We start from the raw sequence: 20,781 nt of genomic DNA, 5'->3' as shown, positions 1-20,781 counted from the left end.
GACTTAGGAAGGTAACTTATCAGAGACTGACATACCCTCTCTTTTTAAGATTTTATTTTTAAGTTATCTCTACATCTAACGTGGGGCTCAAACTCACAACCCCAAGATCAAGAGTCGCACGTTCCACTGACTGAACCAGCCAGGCGCCCCTGACACACTGTCTCTTAGTAAGTCCAACACGGCTGGTCTTCCTCCAGTGATGGAACAAATTACTGTTTATCTTCTTGAATACCAGATAAAGAAGCTGACTAGCATTTAGCAGTCAGATGATATGAAAAATGTAATTGTTTATCATTAATACTCAGTGTAGTCAGATGCTCATATTATGAAAGATACCTAGAAACTGAGACAGAGTGAGGGCACAACAATTAAATTTTCCATCTCATACTCACTCTGTACTTTTAATATTATTCCCCTCACCACCCCCCCTTTACCTACTTCATGTTGAGGGCACATATTTGAATTTATATGACCTGAAAGGAGAAGGCTGCAACTTTACTGTACAGATTACTAGAGCCAATCTTAGGCTGCCTGGGTTCAAATTTAAGCTTTTCCTCTTCCTAGTGTGTGTCCACAGGCAAGTTATTTCATTTGTTCATGCTCTGGTTTCCTTACTTGTAAATGGTAATTATAACTAGGGCTACAGTATGGAAAGTCATTCACATTGCAGACTATGTGAGTAGTGCTTCAAGGCATAAGTAAGCATATGATATAGTGCTAAATTCAACCTACCTCCAAGGGTTGTTGTGAGGAATAACTGAGATAAACACTTGTAGAGCATTTAGCAGTATTGACATTTAGCCATCAATAAGTATCAGTAGTTCAGTTACTGAGAGTGTATCATTGGCTCTCCTGGGCCAGTCTGATATCATGTGGAAGAGAATGATGATCCCTGTGAACTGGGGCTCCTGGGTGGCTCAGTCAGTTAAGCGGCCGACTTCAGCTCAGGTCACGATCTCGCATTCCATGGGTTTGAGCCCCATGTTGGGCTCTGTGCTGTCATGACAGCTCAGAGCCTGGAGCCTGCTTCAGATTCTGGGTCTCCCTCTCTCTCTGCCCCTCCCCTGCTTGCTCATTCTCTCTCTCTCTCATTCTCTCTCTCTCTCTCTCTCTCTCAAGAACAAACAAAGGTCCTGTGAACTAAATTATGATGTAGGGCAGAAATGATATACCTCTGAGGTAGGAGAGTGAGGTGCACTGCTGGCCTTGCCAGCTGAAAGAAAACTGCTTTTGGTGGTCCTAACTGGCAGGTGTGGAGAAAAAAAAGTATTTGTCAGATCAACAGCTACATACCAGGTATCAGGGGGTGTGAATTTGCTCAAGCAATGAAACCACATCTGGTACAGCTGCTGTCATTAGAATCACCAGCTGGCTAAGCTTATAATAATCCACTGTCATTCACTGGGATCTGATCTACCTTTTTTTTTTTTTTTTAATTTTTTTTTTTTCAACGTTTATTTATTTTTGGGACAGAGAGAGACAGAGCATGAACGGGGGAGGGTCAGAGAGAGAGGGAGACACAGAATCGGAAACAGGCTCCAGGCTCTGAGCCATCAGCCCAGAGGCTGACGCGGGGCTCGAACTCACGGACCGCGAGATCGGGACCTGGCTGAAGTCGGACGCTTAACCGACTGCGCCACCCAGGCGCCCCTGATCTACCTTCTTTATAGGTCAAATAAACAAGTTGAAAAGGGATGCAGTAGGAATCATCAACCGTGCATCTTTTAAGTCCTTGATGGTGGCACTAATCTCTGCAATCTCTTTAGGAATGCAGCATTGCTTTTGGTTTACTATTTTCCTAGGCAGAGGCAATGCTGATGGCTCCTACTTGGCCTTTCTCATCATCTAGTCCTCACCCCACAGGTCAAGGAAAATAATATGGGATGCTGCCAGCTGCTGAGTATATCTGTTCCAGCTATGTATCCAGAACTGGGAAACCATTGCAGGATGGGTTTGGGAACCCACCAGGCCCACTGTGAGAGGAACCTGTACTAAAACTATTCTCCACCTGCCCTCCACAAGCCTCTCTTCTAAGTGCTGGGCCACAGTGATGTTTTGGGTCTCCTGGAATCAGTGTCATTTCAGAGCCAGTGTCCAGTAGTCCCTGAAAAGTCTGGTTATTTCCTTTTCTGCAGGACACAGTTACCCTCGGAAAAGGCCACAGATCCCTTTTGGGAGAATGCTGAGAGAAGAGTGAAGAGTATAAATATTTGGCAATATACTGGGGTCCTTCCTCAAGGGGACCCAGCGTCCCCTTTATTCAAGGGGTTTGGGCCTGTAAACCGGCTCAGGTCTGAGAACTGATTGAGGAGCCATGACTTGTTTTTATGATTAAAGTTAGATTTCTGTTCACTTGACCTAACACTTTTCTGCTTATACAGATCAAGTAAGAATTTACGGGGCTTCCTATCTATTTTCCCTCTAGAGACGCCATGGTCAACTAGCCAATGCCATAGGTCTATACGCATCAGACTACTGACTGCTGCTTTGACTCTACTGTCCATGACAGCAACTGTACCCACCTTGCCTCTGCTGCTGAGTGCTGCCACTTGCCCCCTGCCACCCTGAAATCCAATTACTCCCATTGCATTTAGGTTTCCCAATTGAGCTACCAAAGTCCCCACTCTAAGGTCTGGCCGACAGAGAAGAGCAATCATAGAGCTCTTCAAGGATGCCAGGGCTCCCCTTACAAATTTATTTCTCACATCTGTGGTAAAAAGTATGTCTTCTGGACACATAAAATGAATCATCACATTACGTTAAGCGACCTTTCCCTGAATTTAACTGGCAAGCAGAGTATAGCAAAACATAATTATAAACATTAAACTGTTGGAAGGGAGGAGATAATGTAATACACTTCATAGAATCCCTTTAACTTGGAATATATTTCAATTTATCAGATACCCAGTATACAGAATAACAGAGTTCAGACTTACACTACATATCCAGAGCTCTTGCCCTCTACCGCTTCCACAAAAACTATCTTTAATCATTTAGTTTGGACTATTTATGGAATGACTGAGTATTATCCCTATCTGTACCTACGGTTACAAAACTACAAGACTTTAAGTCACTCGATACATGAATTTTTGCATGAAAGTATGTTTTCTTTCAACCTTAGCTTTTAGGGCTGTGTGAATCTTTGGAGTTCCTCTCCATTTCAATTAAATATTAAAATATATAGAGAGAATTTAACGTACATAGTTTATAAGGTAGGTACTTTTTACCCCTCTATTTTAGCCTTCTTAGTCATATCTTTTATTCTCCTAATTATAAATAAATCAACTTTTAAGTATTTTATAATTATAAGAAGTAGAGGTTTACTCTTAGTCTTGAATTAAAAAAATTTTTTTTTAACGTTTATTTAGTTTTGAGAGAAAGAGAGACAGAGCACAAGCAGGGGAGGGGCAGACAGAGAAGGAGACACAGAATCTGAAGTAGGCTCCAGGCTCTGAGCTGTCAGCACAGAGTCCGATGCAGGGCTTGAATCCACAAACTGTGAGATCATGACCTGAGCCGAAGTCGGACGCTTAACCAGCTGAGCCATCCAGGCACTCCACTTAGTCTTTAATTTTAAAGGTATAGAGTAAGATATTTAAATTTTTCCTCCTTTAAAAAAAAGTCCTTTTTGGAGTGCCTGAGAGGCTCAGTTGGTTAAGGGTCTGACTCTTGATTTCGGCTCAGATCACAATCTCACAGTCTGTAAGCCCGCCATGGGACTCTGCGCTTGGGATTCTCTCTCTCCCTCTCTCTCTGCCCCTCCCCTGCTTGCACGAACGCTCTCTCTCTCTCAAAATAAATAACTTAAAAAAAAAGCCTTTTTTACTTTTTAAGGTATCTCTATTTTATTTTTCCAGTAAGTCAGTCTATCTAAAAGAAAGGTTTCCCAAACATTGTCTAGGAATTGTTTAGGCTGCTCTACATTTTTGGAACAGAATCTCTTCCCCTGTTGTTATTGAGTTCATCTTTTGTTCTTGAAAACTGGATTCAAAATATACATCTGAGAGGTCATGATGACATTTACCACTATTCCCTTTTATAATGCTGTTTCTAAAAATTTTATTTTATTTATTTATTTATTTTTTTTCAACGTTTATTTATTTTTGGGACAGAGAGAGACAGAGCATGAACGGGGGAGGGGCAGAGAGAGAGGGAGACACAGAATCGGAGACAGGCTCCAGGCTCCGAGCCATCAGCCCAGAGCCCGACGCGGGGCTCGAACTCACGGGCCGCGAGATCGTGACCTGGCTGAAGTCGGACGCTTAACCGACTGCGCCACCCAGGCGCCCCCAAAATTTTATTTTTTTAAGTAATCTCTATACCCAACGTGGGGCTTGAACCTGTAACCCTGAGATCAAGAGTAGCATGCTCCACCAACCAAGTCAGCCAGGTGCCCCATAATGCTGCTATTTCTGATTATATTCTCCTTTAAACTCTCTCCTCTCTTGCTTCCATAATATTATATTGTCCTTGGGGCGCCTGGCTGGCTCAGTCGGTAGGGCATGTGACTCTTGATCTTGGGGTCATGAGTTCAAGCCCCATGTTGGGAATAGATATTACTTTCTAAACATACTATTATGCAGTCCTCATCCTTTTTCTGCTTATCTGACTCCTCTCCTTCTTTTGCCAACTAGTTAGTCTTTCTAAATGTGGCCGTTCTGTAAGTTCCGATGCCTTACATGTTCCCTCTCCATAGACTCTCCCTCACGTATTCTCTCAGTGTAGATGTGGCTATTGAATCTTTCTCCTTGATGCTGTTCTCTCACCCAAGCTCTGGCTACACAACTTCAGCATTTAGTGCATATTTCTGAATGGGTGTTCACTATAACCAGAGATTTAATAATTCACTCTGCGTTCCATCTTGAATGAATGTTGTAGTCTTCCCAGCTAGAAAGATGAAAATCCCGGTGGCTCATCTTGTTTGTGTCAGAATAGACTATGAGGATGGGGATGTATGATTCTGGATCTGACAAACTTAAGTTTAATCCTGGGACTGCCATTACTTACCATGTGATCTTGGATTAGGTACTTACTCTCTGGGCCTAACTCCTCATCTGTAAAATGGGATTAATAATATCTATCTCACAGGGCTATGAAGATCAAACCACCTACACTGCACCCTGGACATGGGGGCAAGCACTAGGCCCTCTTTTGTCCATTCTTCCTTTGAAGATCTCCCATGTGTCTACTGCCAAGTGTATATCTTAGTTATACCTGGATTTCTCTAATAACCTCTCTGCAGTCTGCTTAAATCTAGCTTCTTGATCCATCCTGCAAATTGCTGTCTAAATAATCTTAAAATATGTATTTATCAAGTCATGTGCTTATTGATAAAATCTCCAACAGCTCTCTACTCCCCAACAATCAAGGCCTGTTCAGCTTTCAAGGCTGTTCAAACTCTACTCCCTTAAACTCATTTCCTATGACCTCCTATCACAAATGTGCTCTGGGTAAACTGGGGTCCTCATTGTCCTTCACACACACCAAGATCTTTCCTACCACCACATTGTTGCTCTGGTGGCTCCTTCCCTCTGCTTTCAATTCCTCTTTCCTGACCACTGGCTGTATTGAAAACCTGTACCAAGCACAACTTTCTTATTCATACATTTTCCTCCACTGTTTAACTTACTTCAATCCTTCTTCCTTTTTCCTGAGAGTTTCCAGTTTATTATTGGGTATCAATGTATAACCAAGAAGATAAAAACTTTCATATGGCTTAAAAGAATGGGGAAAAAAAAAAGAATTACTACCAGATGTTCTGATTTAACATAATTGAGTATTTAAAAGTTTAAGGACTTGTATTGTTTGCTATTGTTTACATTGTATAAGTTTTTATCTGCCCAACTACAGTGGTGTCTTAAAAATAAAGACAAATGATTAACTTTTTCTGCATTTCCATAAAAATTGAACACATAAAAAAAGAGAATAGATGCAAAGTCAGGAAACTCATACATGGTGCTGAGGGAAGGTAGAGAAAATGCTACTAAGGGCAATGAAATGAAGAGAGAAGTTGAGAGAATAAAAATGTGAGAAAAGTTTTTGAGATAATATGAAATAGGGAGAAGATTCTTTTTTTAACTTCAACATTACGATAATAAGAATATAAGGTGGATGGAATATGTTCAAAAGAGAGCTTGAAGAAAGCTCAGAAAGTTAAAATCCTTTATGAAGAACGATTTCAATGGATTTGGCAGAGAAGCATAAGGCTGAACCATTGGCAGACCAGATTTTTGGAAAGACTATTTTGTTATGAATATTTAACCTTTCAGATTATAAAAATTAAAGAGGTTAAAAAAGAATCTAATACATCATTAGCCACTCAGTCTAACTGATAATACTTTCAGGTTGTATCCCATAAATGATAAAGTTCTTAACAGCAAAAACCTTAACACATCTTTCTTTGAATAGAGAACAATGAGTTTCAAGGCAAGGTATATCTATCCTTCCCAGAGAAGTTTTCTCTAATTCAGACATTCCTTCCTTCACTACATCCCACTCCTGGTTAAGACCCCTATTAGGGTAAAGCCGCTGAGAATGATGAGCCTGCATCACAGCATTTAGTATATACAGATAAAATGTTTTAAAAAATGGGAGGGGCACTTGGGTGGCTCAGCTGGTTAAAAGCCCATCAGACTCTTGATTTCACCTCAGGTCATGAGCCCATGGTTTATAGGCTCGAGCCGTGTTGGACTCTGTGCTCCCGGAACGGAGCTTGCTTGAGATTCTCTCTCCCCACTTCTCGCTGCCCTTCCCCCACTTGTGCATGCGTGCACTCTCTCTCTCTTTCAAAATAAAAAAGAAAAATTTAAATAAAAAATGGGCCCACATGGTTCTAATGGAGATCAGACGTAAAATAATTTTTAGCATCATCTATGGGCAAAATCCTCAAATATGCCTACCGTAATCAGCTGGTGTATAATTCAGAAGTTCAAATTTCCAGTTTTTATAGCTTGAATAATTCTGGTACATATCAAATATTTCCCGGGTAAACTGCTGGCAGATATCACCTAAAAAAAATTATATACAAAAAATATTCAGCACAAATTTTTAAGAGAGCCATTCTTAGGTACAGGCCTCTTAGGAAATGAGTAACTGGTTCCACAGTGAAACACATTTAATGGACTTTTAAAGTTAAAGTGTGTCAAACCAAGGTAAAATTTAAGTATTTTTTTCTTGGATCATTTATAATAAAATTATTTAACTGACCTCCAGTAGTTCTTCCAGATGTCACCTCTAAAAGAACGTCATTTTTGTCATATTTCTCCTTTGGCACTAGACTCTGGAAAAGCTGAAAAAGGGGGAAAAATCAGCATTTGTGTGTATATTTTCTATGGTATACTATTGCTTGATTTTAGATAAAAGACCTCCAAACATTAAAAAATCAATAACACAATCATATAGCATCCCAACAAGGTCTAGTCATTAAATGCTATAAGTGGACTGGACCTAAAATAAGTGATCAGTTCATGCTAACAATGGAGCTACTTGTCAGGGTATTCTCCACAATGCTATCAGACAATCTTAATTTTCTAAAATGTCCAAGTGTAGATCAAAGTCCAGAGTGTTCCATTCAATTTTTTCAGATTTTGCCTCTTATTAGTTCTGAACAGTAGCTTCTTTCATCTAATGAATGAAGTAAAACTTTGAAAGTCTTCACTTGCCAAAAATAAGGACTCCTTCCATATGACTATTCTCTCCTGCCATAGAGGACAGCAGGCCCCAGGTCATGCCCTGTGTTCTCAGGAGAGCTGCTCTGCTTAAAGAATGTACTGAGGTCCCCCAGGATACGGCCCAAATAGTTTGAGCTGTGAAAAGAAAACAAGGGGCTTCCTAATAAAGAAAGTAACTAGCTTCCCTCTAAAGAAGAAAAAGGAAGCAGTTTTATTTTTTATTTATTACTAAAAGGTCTTGCAAATCAAACTAAAAGTTCCTACGTGTCATGACCCTCTCTACTGCTAATTTTTGAAATACGCCGTCTCTGCTAGAAATGATAGTTTATGGGAGAGAGTATCAGACCAAGAGTGACACACTACTTCTGGTTGACTTGCTGGTTAAATCACAGTAACCGGTAACTCCACCTCATTCCTCTCAACAAGCCCCACTACGGATCCCAGAATAGGGAGACTGATTGCAGGAAGATGGCAAATAGGACAGAAGCAAAGACAGTATACAGACAGCACTGTTTCTCGCTGTCCTTTAAACAAATCATCCGTTGAACTACAAGGAGCTAAAGACTTGTGTGAACCAACTGTGTCTACACCCTTTGATTCGTCCCATTCTATCCAGAATGCAAATTTTCAATCCTTAATTAACACAATCACTGCGAATACCTCCCCCTTTTCTAAGGCTTAAAAATTGTTGATTCTTCCTCTTGGTGAACTAAATTTCTTTACCAACATCTGTCTCCTTGCCTGGCAAGTTAATAGCTTTGGAATATGGTTGCTCTTGGAGGAGGGGGAAAGGTGATATTTTATTCTTTGGCATCCCAATGGCTTCAATCTCATTATTCAATCTGTAGCAGATTACAGTATTAAACCCAGCTTAATCATTTATTATAAAAGAAGGCTTAATAAACTGGTGTTGGAAAGTACTTTGAGCACAATATATCCTAGCAAAACAATATTCTTTTATATTAACAAAATTGAGTAGTCTGCCACCTAAAACATACCTCACTGTATAACATATTGATTTTTTGAACCATGGTTTGTCTCTCTTCCAATGCAAGTTCTTGTAACTGCTTTTCATCTTGTTGATTTAGATCTACAAAACAGCAACAGAAATGATAAATGTTTTTAAATACTCATAGAGAAACTCTTAAACAGCTACTTAATCTCTGCCTACTGAGTTTTATTTCAGTTGTGAAGTAAAGGGATTATACAAAAGAACAGTTAGAATAGACAATATCAATTAATAAGTACTGGTGAACTTTGTCTAAAAAAGTCAGCGTGAAAAGAAGTATGATGGTCCCCAAAGAGTTTATGATTTAAATGTGTACAATTAATTCTAAAAATCGATGATTGTTTAAGGAACTGGTTAATTAAATATAAACCCAAGTAAGGAGAGTTTTGGAGAAAACTGGGGTGACCACTTTTTGTCTTCAAGGTGGCAGCCATTACTCCACACACGGTGGGTAATCTAGCATGGCTAGTAGAGCCTCCATTTTTTTCAAAGTCAGAAATAAGAACTCTTAAAAGTTTGAAGTCTCTTGAAATGTTTATCCCTAGTAAACGTTTTTTAAGAACACCATGCAGGTCAAACAAAACATCTTTGTAACCTCTGTTTTATGGAAACAATGGTCCTTTTCACATCATTTCAAAAGCAGAAAGTTAAATCATAGAACTCCCAACAAGAAAGCTACCAATGAGAGACAGTAGCCAAGCTTGGTGGATCTCATAACCTTTGCCTCCATTGCTAGATACCGAGACTCCATTTGTTAGTGGCAATGCTTGAAAATTGAGGTAGAAATTGTTGATTCTTGGTAAGAAAACAGAAATGAAAAAATCATAATCATAAAAGAGAGAAGGCTCTTGAAACTTCTTCCCTAGTCATGGAAGGCATGAAGGCTGGTGGGATTCTATGCCTCTTTCATGCTTTCAACATTTAACACTTATTATGCGCCAGATACTCTGCTACTTGTTGGGAACACAAGGATGAATAAAACAGGATTCTAGGCCTCAAGTGGCTCAGCGTGGTGGGAAAGATGGACACGTACACGATTAAAACATGTGATATGACAGTGCCATGGAGGCATAAAGGAGGGGGTCTAACCCAGACTTTAGCACTTGAGAAAGGCTTTCTGATAAGGTGCCAAACTAAATTCTAATTATGGATCATCTGTTGCAGAATTGTAATATCACTAGTGGCCCCACAGTATGCACTTACGCCACAAATGGAAACCAGCATGACAATACTCCGTATAGATACTTGGTAGGTCAAAAGAAGAACGTGATTTGCAGTCACATAAAATTATTTTTGTGGCCTCTAACTGTTTACTGATCTATAAAATCCAACTTAATTCAATTTCATTATATCAACAAAGGTTTGTCTATTACATCCTATGTTTGGTGCTGCAGGAAATATAAAGATGAGTGAGACACAGGCTCTGTCCTTGAGAACAGATGATGAGGGAAGGGGCAGAAGTTAATTAACTTTTTTTTTTAATGTTTATTTTTGACAGAGACAAAGACAGAGTACAAGCAGAGCAGGGGAGAGCAGAAAAAGAGAGACAGAATCCAAAGTAGGCTGTCAGCACAGAGCCTGACACGGGGCTCGAATTCATGAGCTGCGAGATCATAACCTGAGTTGAAGTTGGACGCTTAACCGACTGAGCCACCCAGGGACCCCAAACCAATTAACTTTTAAGACAAAGGATCAAAATTAAAAACAGAGAAAGGTAAACTTATTTGTCTTACAGAGGGGATTGAGGCCAAAGTATGACATCCAAGCCATACGTAAAAGGGGACTGAATTTTAACAAGGTGACATTGGTGGGTAACAGCGCAAAGACAGACATGGGATGATACTGGAATATTCAGGGAACGGTGAGTTATCTATTTTTCTTGGAAAGTAGCGTATGCAATGGGAATTAACGCACTACACAGAGAGGCTGGTGTCACTCTGCAGAGGCTCTTAAATGCCAAATCAAGAAATATGTATTTATACGCAATGGGAGCTACTGAAAATTCTGAGCAGGGGAGTAATAGATTAAGGTTGCACTTGGACTGGGAAAGCCTGTAAGTGGCACAAGTTAGGAATTTATCGTAATCATTCAGGATGAGATATAATAAAGATATAAATGAGCAGAAAGAATAGAAGGGGACTATTGAAAGGTATACCACAGAGGTAGAGCCTCCTGGACTTTGAATCATTGTGCAGTGGATAAGAACAGAGGCTGTGGAGTCTCACTGATTGGGTTCAAATCTTTACTCCTCACCTGACTGGCTGAGTGACCTTTAACATCTTAAGCTCTCAGTTGCTTCATCTATAAAATGAAGATTTTACCTCAGCAGATTATTGTGAATATTCAAATGAGGTAATATTTGTAAAATACTTAGCTTAAGTGCCTGGCACATAGTAAGACAGGAAATGTAGCTTTTAATAGAGAATAGCAGAATTGCAGACCTAGAAAACATTTCAGAAGCAATCCAATCCAGTCTTAATTACACATGATACAACCAAGGCTGAAGAAGGTTATGTCAATTTAATTTAGAAAGCATTTAGTCAGTTTCTATTATGTGCAAAGAACTTTCCCAAAACCAATGAATTACAAATTTGAGTGGCATAATACAAAAGAGTAAAAAAAGTCCTCATTAAACAATAGGTGAGAAACTCATGGTACCACCAACAAAAGGCAGGACAATACAAGTCTTTGGAAATCCAGAAATTTATAGGTGTAACTGTGACTGGCCTTGACGTTGCTTAATGTCTCTAACACTTAATGAAACAGGATGAAGCACAGGGGAAAGTTTAGAAACTAAAAGCTTAAAGCACTATCTGGATAAATGTTGAATCCCAGGTTAGTTCATCATATTTTTCTCTCAACTTGTGTACATTTTGGAAAATTTTCATATAAGGAAAATGTTAAGGCAACAGCAATATTAAGAAATACTAAAATTAAAAATACACATCTCACATCATATATAAAATTAACTCAAATAGATCAAATAATTAAATATAAGGCTAAAAATATAACTCTCAGAAGTAAACATGATGTACCCTTTGTGACCTTAGATTACACAACAGTTTCTTAGATAGGACACCAAAAACACAAGCAACAAGAAAAAAAAAAGATAAATCTGACATCATGAAAATTAAATATTATGGTGCTTCAATCTTTTTTTAAAAAGCGGGGGAAGGGGCAGCTGGCTGGCTTAGTAGATAGAGCATGCGACTCTTGATCTTGTGGTTGTGAGTTCAAGCCCCACGTTAGATGTAGAGATTATTTAAAAACAAAATCTCAGGGGCGCCTGGGTGGTTCAGTTGGTTAAGCGTCGGACTCTTGATTTTGGCTCTGGACATGATCTCACGGTTCGTGGGTTCAAGCTTCCCATCAGGCTCTGTACTGACAGAGCCTGCTTGGAATTCTCTCTCTTCCCCTCCCCACTCTCAAAATAAATAAACAGACATTAAAAAAAAATAAGATCCTAAAAAAAATTATAGTGATTCAAAAAATAACCCACAGAGATAATTTTTGCATATATCTGATAAGAAACTTGTAGCTATAATATAAAGAACTCTCACAAGTCAATAGCAAGAAAAATAATTTAAAAATAGGCAAAGGATCTGAACAGTCATTTAACCAAAGATGAATTACAAATGACCAACAGGCACATGAAAAGATGCTCAACATCATTAATCAGGGAAATGCAAATCAAAGCCACAATAAGATATCATCTCCACCCATTAGGATAGCTAGAATCAAAAGGGCAGAATTTAAATGGTGAAGCCACTTTGGAAAACAGTCTTCCAACTGTTCAAAAGGTAAAATGTAGAGTTACAAGACTCAGAAATTGTAGCACCATTGTTCTTAATAACCAAAAAGTGGAAACAATTCAATATCCATTAACTGATGAATGGATAGATGAAAAGAAAATGTGGTATATCCATACAATGGAATACAGTTCCACAATAAAAAGTACAAATACATGCTACAACATAGATGAACCTTGAAAATATTATGCTAAATGAAATAAGCCAATCACAGAGGATATATTGCATGACTCTATAAATGCCTGAAGTGAGTAAATCTAGAAAGTAGATTAGCAGTTGCTTCTGGTTGGTAGGGAAGGGGAATTGGGACAAGATGGCTACAGGGTGCAGAGTTTCTTTCTGGGAAGATGAAATAACACCTAGACCATATGAGCCCTTTGATGGGGTTGGAACCGTATTTTTGTGTCTCTGCTATACACATAGGACAGTGCTCAATAAAGTCCTGCTCAATAAATTAAAATTTCTGAAAATATTAATATTCAGTTTCCTAGACCCTAAAAACTTGGCAAGCACCACGAGGAGCTTGGTCTCTTAGTAGTTGATTTTTAGTAGCTGAAATACTTTAAACACCCAGGGGAGAATCCTGTCTTCGCTGAGTGTAGGTTTTTTAAAAGACTGCAATTCAATAAAGCTTTAACCTATAATCAATCATGTCCTTATACACACACGTATCTGTTACCTACTTCTACACATTGAATCTAATTCTTCAATTGCTTGCTCAGTCTCCTGAATTTCTTGGTAAATGGCTGCGAGTGGTGCCAACTTGGCATGCCTTCTATTCAAGGCTCTTCGGTCCCCTTCATTCAGAGACACTCGCTGCAAACACTGATCAAGCATACGGTGCTCCTTACTCAGGTCCTCCATATATTTCTGTAGTGCTTTATGCTTCCACAGCATCCTGGTGTCTTGATGACAATATCTCCTGGGACAATTCTTATTTAACAGATGATGGAGAACGGGATGCCTGTTTTGTCTAAAAACCCACAGTTTTGTATCAAAATGTCTCTGTGTAAACTGATGAGACTGGGGGTGGATGTGGCACTGGTGGTAACCATTACGAGATGAAAGTCTAAAAAGCCAAGCACACAGGTGACGATTCATCTCAGCATCTGAAATATAATAAACACAATCTGAAAAAAAATCAACTCTGCAAATATAAAAGCTGGAAGAAGTCTCAAGAAATCCTGCTCAGTTCACAGCCGCAGGCAGCTCTAAACACTGTCCTGAAATTCAATAATCCATAAAAAGAAAATAATTCTCCAAATATTTGAATATAACATATTAAAATAAATGAATATAGCACTGTTTTCTATTCATCCAATGTATATAATTAGCTAAGGCAAATGAGTAGGAGCATAACTGATAAATATATTAATAAACTGGATTAAATCAGCTATTTTCTAGAAAGTATTTGGAATCTAGAATTGACTATGTGAACAAACACTTGAAAGGTATGAAATAATCATGCAAGCTTTAGGTAGTTCACATATTCATAGATTCCTGAAGTTTGAAGAAGATATTAACTGTTTTCTTGTCTAATTCATTAATTCTAGGTATCCAGATGTCCAAGGAAGTCAACTGACTTAATCGTGATTATTCACTCAGCCAGACAGGCAGAGCTAATACTAGACTGCAGTTTGCTTGTTCAAAGCTCAGTGCTTTCCATTCTCAATTCTGCAATCAGGTGCTTCCCTTTTAGCTGAGACCCTAAAGGAAGAAAACTTCAAATATTATACTAAGAAAGTAGGTCTGGTAAAAAGGGACAGTGGTGATATCTGCATTAAATGAAAAAAGCAGAATGCAAAACAATGTAATCTCAATTAGGTTTTTAAAATTTTCTATGACATTATGGTATACATGTAAAAAAGGTAAACAGAGTATTTTTGGGGGGGGGGACCTAAAAAAGAAATAGAACAAAATGTTAACAAGATGATCTCTAGTTGTGGGCTTGTGGATACCTTTTGCTTGCCTTCTAGCTTTTCTACCTTTCAGCGTTTTAAATTTTTCTATATGCATAGCATGTATTACTTCCACAATCAGGAAAAAACAGTTACTTAAAAAAATTACAGGTTAGGTGAAATTGTCTGTGTACACTGATTTACCTGTTCTTCCCTCTAATAGACAATCAGAAGCTAACAAAAGCACAAAGTAGTTTTATTAAGAAAGGGGAAAGATAAAGATAAAAACACTTTGCCCCTAAAATTCGAGGTTCAAAGTTGAAGTAAGGGTCAAAATTTTATCAGAATCAATCTTTATTGTCTCTGGTGTTCCTACTATGCTAGGAGGTACATTCATATATTAAACTCATTTGATCACTGTAAGTCTGCTAAGTTGAATATCATAATCTCCTAGGAAATAAAATATTCAGAATGATCTCCAAAATCTACAGATTTTGTAGGATTCTATTAACAAACTTTAACATACTGAATCACATTTGGAAAAAGACTGTAGAAGGATGCACCAATACCCAACAGCCATGTGACAGTCCTTCAGCAGGTTTCCAATGTCTTTACATGCAGTCTCAAGCACATCGGAGGAAGAGTGTCCATTTGAAAACAAGGACAAATCAAAAGGATGACAAATTTTTGTTAGAACATTTCTAGCTAAAATTTCCATCCTAGGAACAGTAGTAGAGTAAATAACTCTTAAGGTCATGAACCTCAATGTTTAGAGGGGGGAAAAAAAACCCAAGACGTTTTACTCGCTAGTGTTACCTATACCTGAGAACGGCAAGTCTTCTCCGTCACCCACCACAAGACCAGGATTAGTCGGTACTCTAAGGACAATTCTCAAGAGTCGGCAGGTCAGAAGTGATACTAAGCCTGCGCCAGAGCAGCACACGTAAACCAGATTCTGTAATTCAGAATACGGAGCGATCCCAAAGAGGCAACGTGAAAGAAAAATGGGGATAGAAAAAAGACCTTTAAAAGATCTAAAATAGAAAAAAAAAAAAAAAGTGAGTACCTAAGAAATATAAGTAGGACAGCTTTCCTTACTGTAGCCGGAACTCTCTGTGACCTGCTACATTTCAGCCCGACACACACGGGATTACTTTCACTTCCGGTATCACTCCTTCCGGGTGGACGCTTGCTCTCAGCCTCTCCGGAGTCGTCGTGGGCGTGCGTGTTAACAGCTAACAGGGGAAACGCAAGGGAAAAATGACAAATCGAGAAAGAAAAAAAAAATGATAAGGCAAAAATGAATATCCCAGGAGATGACCACCCGCGCAGTACTTATCCAGAACCTGAGCCCAGGGCGTGGATTGCGATGGGGTAAGGAGGGTGGGCGGTGGTGAAATGTAGAATGAACTACAACTCCCGGGGATCCCACCCAGGAATCCTGGGAGTTGTAGTTTATGCCCAGGCTGCCTTTGATGGACCTTTGGTTTCATAGTTACAGGCAAATAACATGAGAGAGATTCTCTACCATTCTGATTATGAGATCAAGAATTACAATATAGTAATTTGAAATTAAAAGAATTTCCTTATATGTGGAGCCACTAAAGCAGTGTTGTTTTTTTTTGAGGACTCCCTTTTCATCACCCCCAAATTTGGGGATTCTGCATGGTTTTTTCATTTTTATTTCTTTTTTTTTTTTCCTGTGGGATTCTGCATGTTTTTAACAAAATATTTTTTAATGTTTATTATTTATTTATTTATTTATTTATTTATTTATTTATTTGAGAGGGAGAGAGATACAGCGTGAGCAGGGAAGGGGCAGAGAGAGAGGGAGACGCAGAATCTAAAGCAGTCTCCAGGCTCTGGGCTGTCAGCACAGAGCCTGACACGGGGCCTGAACTAATGGACCATGAGATGATGACCTGAGCTGAAGTCAGACACTTAACTAACTGATCCACCCAGGCGCCCCAGGATTTTGCATGTTAATAGTTGTACTTTCAACTTCCACTGCTTGAGAAAATACCTAGTAACTAAAGGAGGATATAAACTTATATTTTTAAAAATCATAACAGGATCTTAAAGATAGAAAACTACATATATCCACAAATTAATGACTTTATAGATGTTGTATGCACATACAGAATTTAGGGGCTCAAACTAGGTTCATAGCTTGTAAACTACCGATCAAATAAACCAACTAATAGACAATTCCAAGAGAATGCAAACATATTGCCTTACTTTGGATATTCCAGTGGCGATCACATTTACAAGTTACACGACAGCTGTGTCTCAATATCACTTTCTGAAAAGCCAAGGTAAACATCAACCCATATAACCAAATTCATAGGATATTTTCTTCAGTTACAATCCCATATAAAAAGGACAATTAACCCTAAATGTAAATATCTAACATTACTTAGTTAAAGGTATCTACTTCTATCTAGTATATATTAAATTATATACTAAATGGTTTAAGCCTATTAGTTTAATCCATACTACAACAAACCTAAAATATCCATTTTGTGGAAGAGGAAAAAACTAAGGCATAGAGAGCTTAAGTAACTTGTCCAAGGTAAAAGAACTGATGAGTAATAGAACTGAGATTCAGTCAAGGCAGTCTGTCTTAATGATCTGTGGCTCCTAAGCTCTGATACTCTCCTTCCTTCAAAAAAAGAAAGAAAAAGGAAAACAATCATTCATTCAATAATGAGTACCAGTTATGTCTACTCACTGTGTTCTGGATATGAAAATTTAACAATGACTAGAAAAGACAAAACTTTGCCTATATGGAGTTTATTTTCCAGTACAGAACAAATTCCAAAGGATCCACATAAATCATTCTCCTAAATTATCCAATGAAATCCTTTAATTCTTTATTTTGATTTGTGTATGCAGACATAATAATTTAAGTATTATAGTACACAAAGATTTATTTTCTTTAAAAAATAAGCCTTACTGCTATGGACCAAATTGTGTCCCCTGCGTTCCCAAATCTAATATGTTGAAGCTACCCTCCAATATGACTGCACTGGAAATCGGGCCTTTAAGGTGAAGTGAGCCATAAAGGTGAAAGCCCGATATAGTAGCATTTGTGCCCTTGTAAGAAGCTTGCGAGTGCAAGCTGTTTCTTCTTTTTCTGTCCCTCTTTCTCTAAGACAAAGAGGCCTCAGAATGAAATCTACCTTGCTGGTACCTTGATCTTGGACTTCCCTGCTTCCCAAAGTGTGAAGGTTTTTCTGTTGTTTAAGTCACTCAGGCTGTGGTATTTTGTTATGGCAGCCCAAGTGGACTTTACATTTACATATGTAAAAATCTATTGAGATATAGTACATGAAACTTTACATACTTTATGTATTTTATTTCTCAATTAAAAAAAATCCCTAAAGACGTTTATCCTTGGTGTTATAAATACTGCTTCCTCCTCCATGTTTTTTTTTAAAAGAATATAATGTGGTATATCTACATTTATTAATACACAATAATATCCACAATAAATCATTAAATGAAAATGACATTGCTAAAAAAACGCTCAGCCAAAAAAAGGGGGGGGGAAGGTGTGAGGGGGACAAAAAAAACTCAGCAAACTATTCCATTTGAACAACACATGTGATGCATATATATTTAAAAGTCCAGTGGAGGGGCACCTGGGTGGCTTAGTTGGTTAAGCATCCAGCTTCAATTCAGGTCATGATCTCATGGTTTGTGAGTTTGAACCCCACGTTGGGCTTTTTGCTGACAGTGAGGAGCCTGCTTGGGATTCCGTCTTTGTCTTTCTCTTGCTGCCCCTCCCCTACTCACACCTTCTGTCTCTCTCAAAACAAATTAATAAACTTTAAAAATAAAATAAAAGTCCAGTGGAATTATAGGTCATTCTTATTTTCTTTATAGTATTCCGGATTTCCTGAAGTTTTTAAATAAGCATTATTATACATAAGACAGCTATAAAAGAAGAAAAAACTACATTCTTTAATGTTTGATTGAAAAGGCCTTATGGGAGTTATTATTATTGAATCATTTTATAAAGTTAACTTCTACTTCCAAAGAGCCTGATATATTACAGGAAACATTTTTCTGGAAATAGTAATAAGAAGGTTGATTCAGTGAAAATAATAGCATTTGATTAAATTAGCAACAAGAGCTATTGTGTCTGAAATATTTCTCACTATAAAGTTGATCTCATAAAAATTTCTTTTAAGAATATATGTGTAATGGGCACTGACAATTTGGTATGCCTTTAAAAACTAAATGACCTATGTCCCTTTCCTCTGTCTTGGAGCAAGCTCAAACACCAAAATATTTGCAGCGATTTTTCAGATCCATTTACATACAGCAAACTTAGCCCAATTTCCAAAGGGTAGAGAATGGGGATTTTCACTTAGCTTCTTCTCAGAGACCTCCAGATAGTTTTATTATTTAAAAAAATTTTTTTAATGTTTAGTTCTATTTGAGAGAGATAGAGAGGGAGAGACAGCACTAGTAGGGGAGGGGCAGCACAGAGCCTGAAGCAGGGCTCCAACTCACCAGTTGTGAGATCATGACCTGAGCCAGTAGGACACTTAACCAACTGTGCCACCCAGGCGCCCCAACCTCCAGATTGTTTTAAAGATTCTGGGGACACTCTTGTTTCTGCAGTACTAAGAGAAGGATGATTTATGTCCTTCTACAGAGATTCCACATCAAAAAGCATCCACTTAGGGCTTTTTCCCTGAGAGAAGCAGAGCACCAGGGTTTCCTCAGCTCTGGATATTCTTTGGGGAGTCAAACCAGGGTGGGTGTAGAGATTGTTCCAGGCTAAGTTGAAACCTTTGGGCCCATCTGGGAAATGTTCCGAGGTACTGAAAGCAACATAAAATCCCAGGACGCAAGCCATAAAACACTATGGGTCACAGCCCACTGTGAAATGCATGTTGGCTCTCTGGTTCAGTTTAGGGTCTTTACCACATCCTGAGGCGTTCCACAATGTGAAGATTGGCAGCCATTTGGTATTTTAACCAGCTATATTTTATTCTAGAAAAAGTGAAACTAGGAATTACTTAACAATTTAATACAGAATTCAAGCCCTCACTTACATGGAAAAGAAACAGCAAAACAAAGGTTATTCTACCTGTATTCTTGTAAATTATTTTCCCTGAAAGAAGCAGAATACGAAGATGAAAAGGCAGCGTTTCTTATTTTCATATATTCATACTGGTGCTCAAATTTTTCTTAGCTTTGATTTAAAAAAAAAAAAAAAAAGCTAGGAAACGCGCCACCTGCTGGCATTATTGAAACGGGATCTCTCCTTATTTGCAGAGTCAGAGATGTCTTAAGAAGTCAACCTACTCTCTTCCTTTTCCTATTAAAAAGAAAAGGAAAGGAATGGAATGGAATGGAAAGGAAAGGAAAGGAAAGGAAAGGAAAGGAGAGAAAAGAAAATAAAAGAAAAAGAAAAGGAAAGAAAAAAAAGAAAAGAAAAGAAAAGAAAAGAAAAGAAAAGAAAAGAAAAAGCATAGGCAGGACAAAGAAGAAGCGATCTTGGGAACTCATTTTTATTCTATCCTAAACTGGTATTAGCCTAGGTTGAAGTCAGCTTTGATAAGCTCTCCTAAGACTGCTTGGTAATTTCATCTCTTCCATATATCATCCTGAATTTCAGGCTAAATGTTTTTCTTAAATCATTTACTTCAGTTTTGAATCATATATTTTCATATAGTTGTTTCAGTAAACTTTATTCTTTTTTTCTCTTAACAGTGGTATTTAAATACCCTTTATAAGCATTAAAGTATTTTCTGTCTTAGATCCAAAGTAGTCTACGTGGAGGAAATCTATAGTGTGTGTATGTGTAGATATTTATCTTTCCATTTCTTCCCTTTGTATTACAACAATTTTCAAATAGTTCAAAATTAGGGAGAACAATATAATGAACCTCTATGCACCGGTCCCAAATTCTCAAGTTATCAATGCAGTGTTAACCTGCCCTCCTCCCTAGGCTTGCTCCCCATATCCTCACAGAATTACTTTGAAGCAAATACAAAACATCTGTAAATATGTTAGTAGGTAGTTCCAGAAAATAAAGCCTTTTTATTTAAAAAAAAATTTTTTTTTAACGTTTATTTATTTTTGAGACAGAGAGAGACAGAGCATGAACGGGAGAGGGTCAGAGAGAGAGGGAGACACAGAATCTGAAACAGGCTCCAGGCTCTGAGCGGTCAGCACAGAGCCTGACGCGGGGCTTGAACTCACAGACCACGAGATCATGACCTGAGCTGAAGTCGGATGCTCAACCGACTGAGCCACCCAGGCGCCCCAATAAAGCCTTTTTAAAAATATAATTACCTCCTCAAATTAAAAATAGCTTCCTGGGGTGCCTGGGTGGCTCAGTCGGTTGGGTGTCCGACTTCGGCTCAGGTCATGAT

The 20,781-nt window shown here is 38.3% G+C and overlaps 1 protein-coding gene across 8 annotated transcripts in view; it reads right to left on the bottom strand.

Annotated features, from left to right (window-relative positions):
• Nucleotides 1-20,781, bottom strand: part of MTRF1 (mitochondrial translation release factor 1) — a 71,703-nt gene that overhangs the window by 37,187 nt on the left and 13,735 nt on the right. For 3 of the 8 annotated variants that reach the window (XM_047854242.1, XM_047854251.1, XM_047854219.1), the window contains exons 2-6: nucleotides 15,453-15,621; nucleotides 13,172-13,597; nucleotides 8,669-8,760; nucleotides 7,207-7,288; nucleotides 6,900-7,007 (exon numbers count right to left, since the gene is read on the bottom strand). In XM_047854242.1, coding sequence (XP_047710198.1) covers nucleotides 6,900-7,007; nucleotides 7,207-7,288; nucleotides 8,669-8,760; nucleotides 13,172-13,589 — 700 coding nt within the window. In that variant the 5' untranslated portion in view covers nucleotides 13,590-13,597; nucleotides 15,453-15,621. Of the gene's footprint in view, nucleotides 1-6,899; nucleotides 7,008-7,206; nucleotides 7,289-8,668; nucleotides 8,761-13,171; nucleotides 13,598-15,208; nucleotides 15,430-15,452; nucleotides 15,691-15,732; nucleotides 15,855-20,781 lie in introns of those variants that run through there. The other 5 variants (XM_047854227.1, XM_047854235.1, XM_047854260.1 and 2 more) reach the window with 5 other exon arrangements.

Source organism: Prionailurus viverrinus, chromosome A1 (assembly GCF_022837055.1).
Source record: "Prionailurus viverrinus isolate Anna chromosome A1, UM_Priviv_1.0, whole genome shotgun sequence".
NCBI lineage: Eukaryota > Metazoa > Chordata > Mammalia > Carnivora > Felidae > Prionailurus > Prionailurus viverrinus.
Note: the sequence above shows the minus strand (reverse complement) of the source record. Positions and strands in the feature narration are given on the sequence as shown.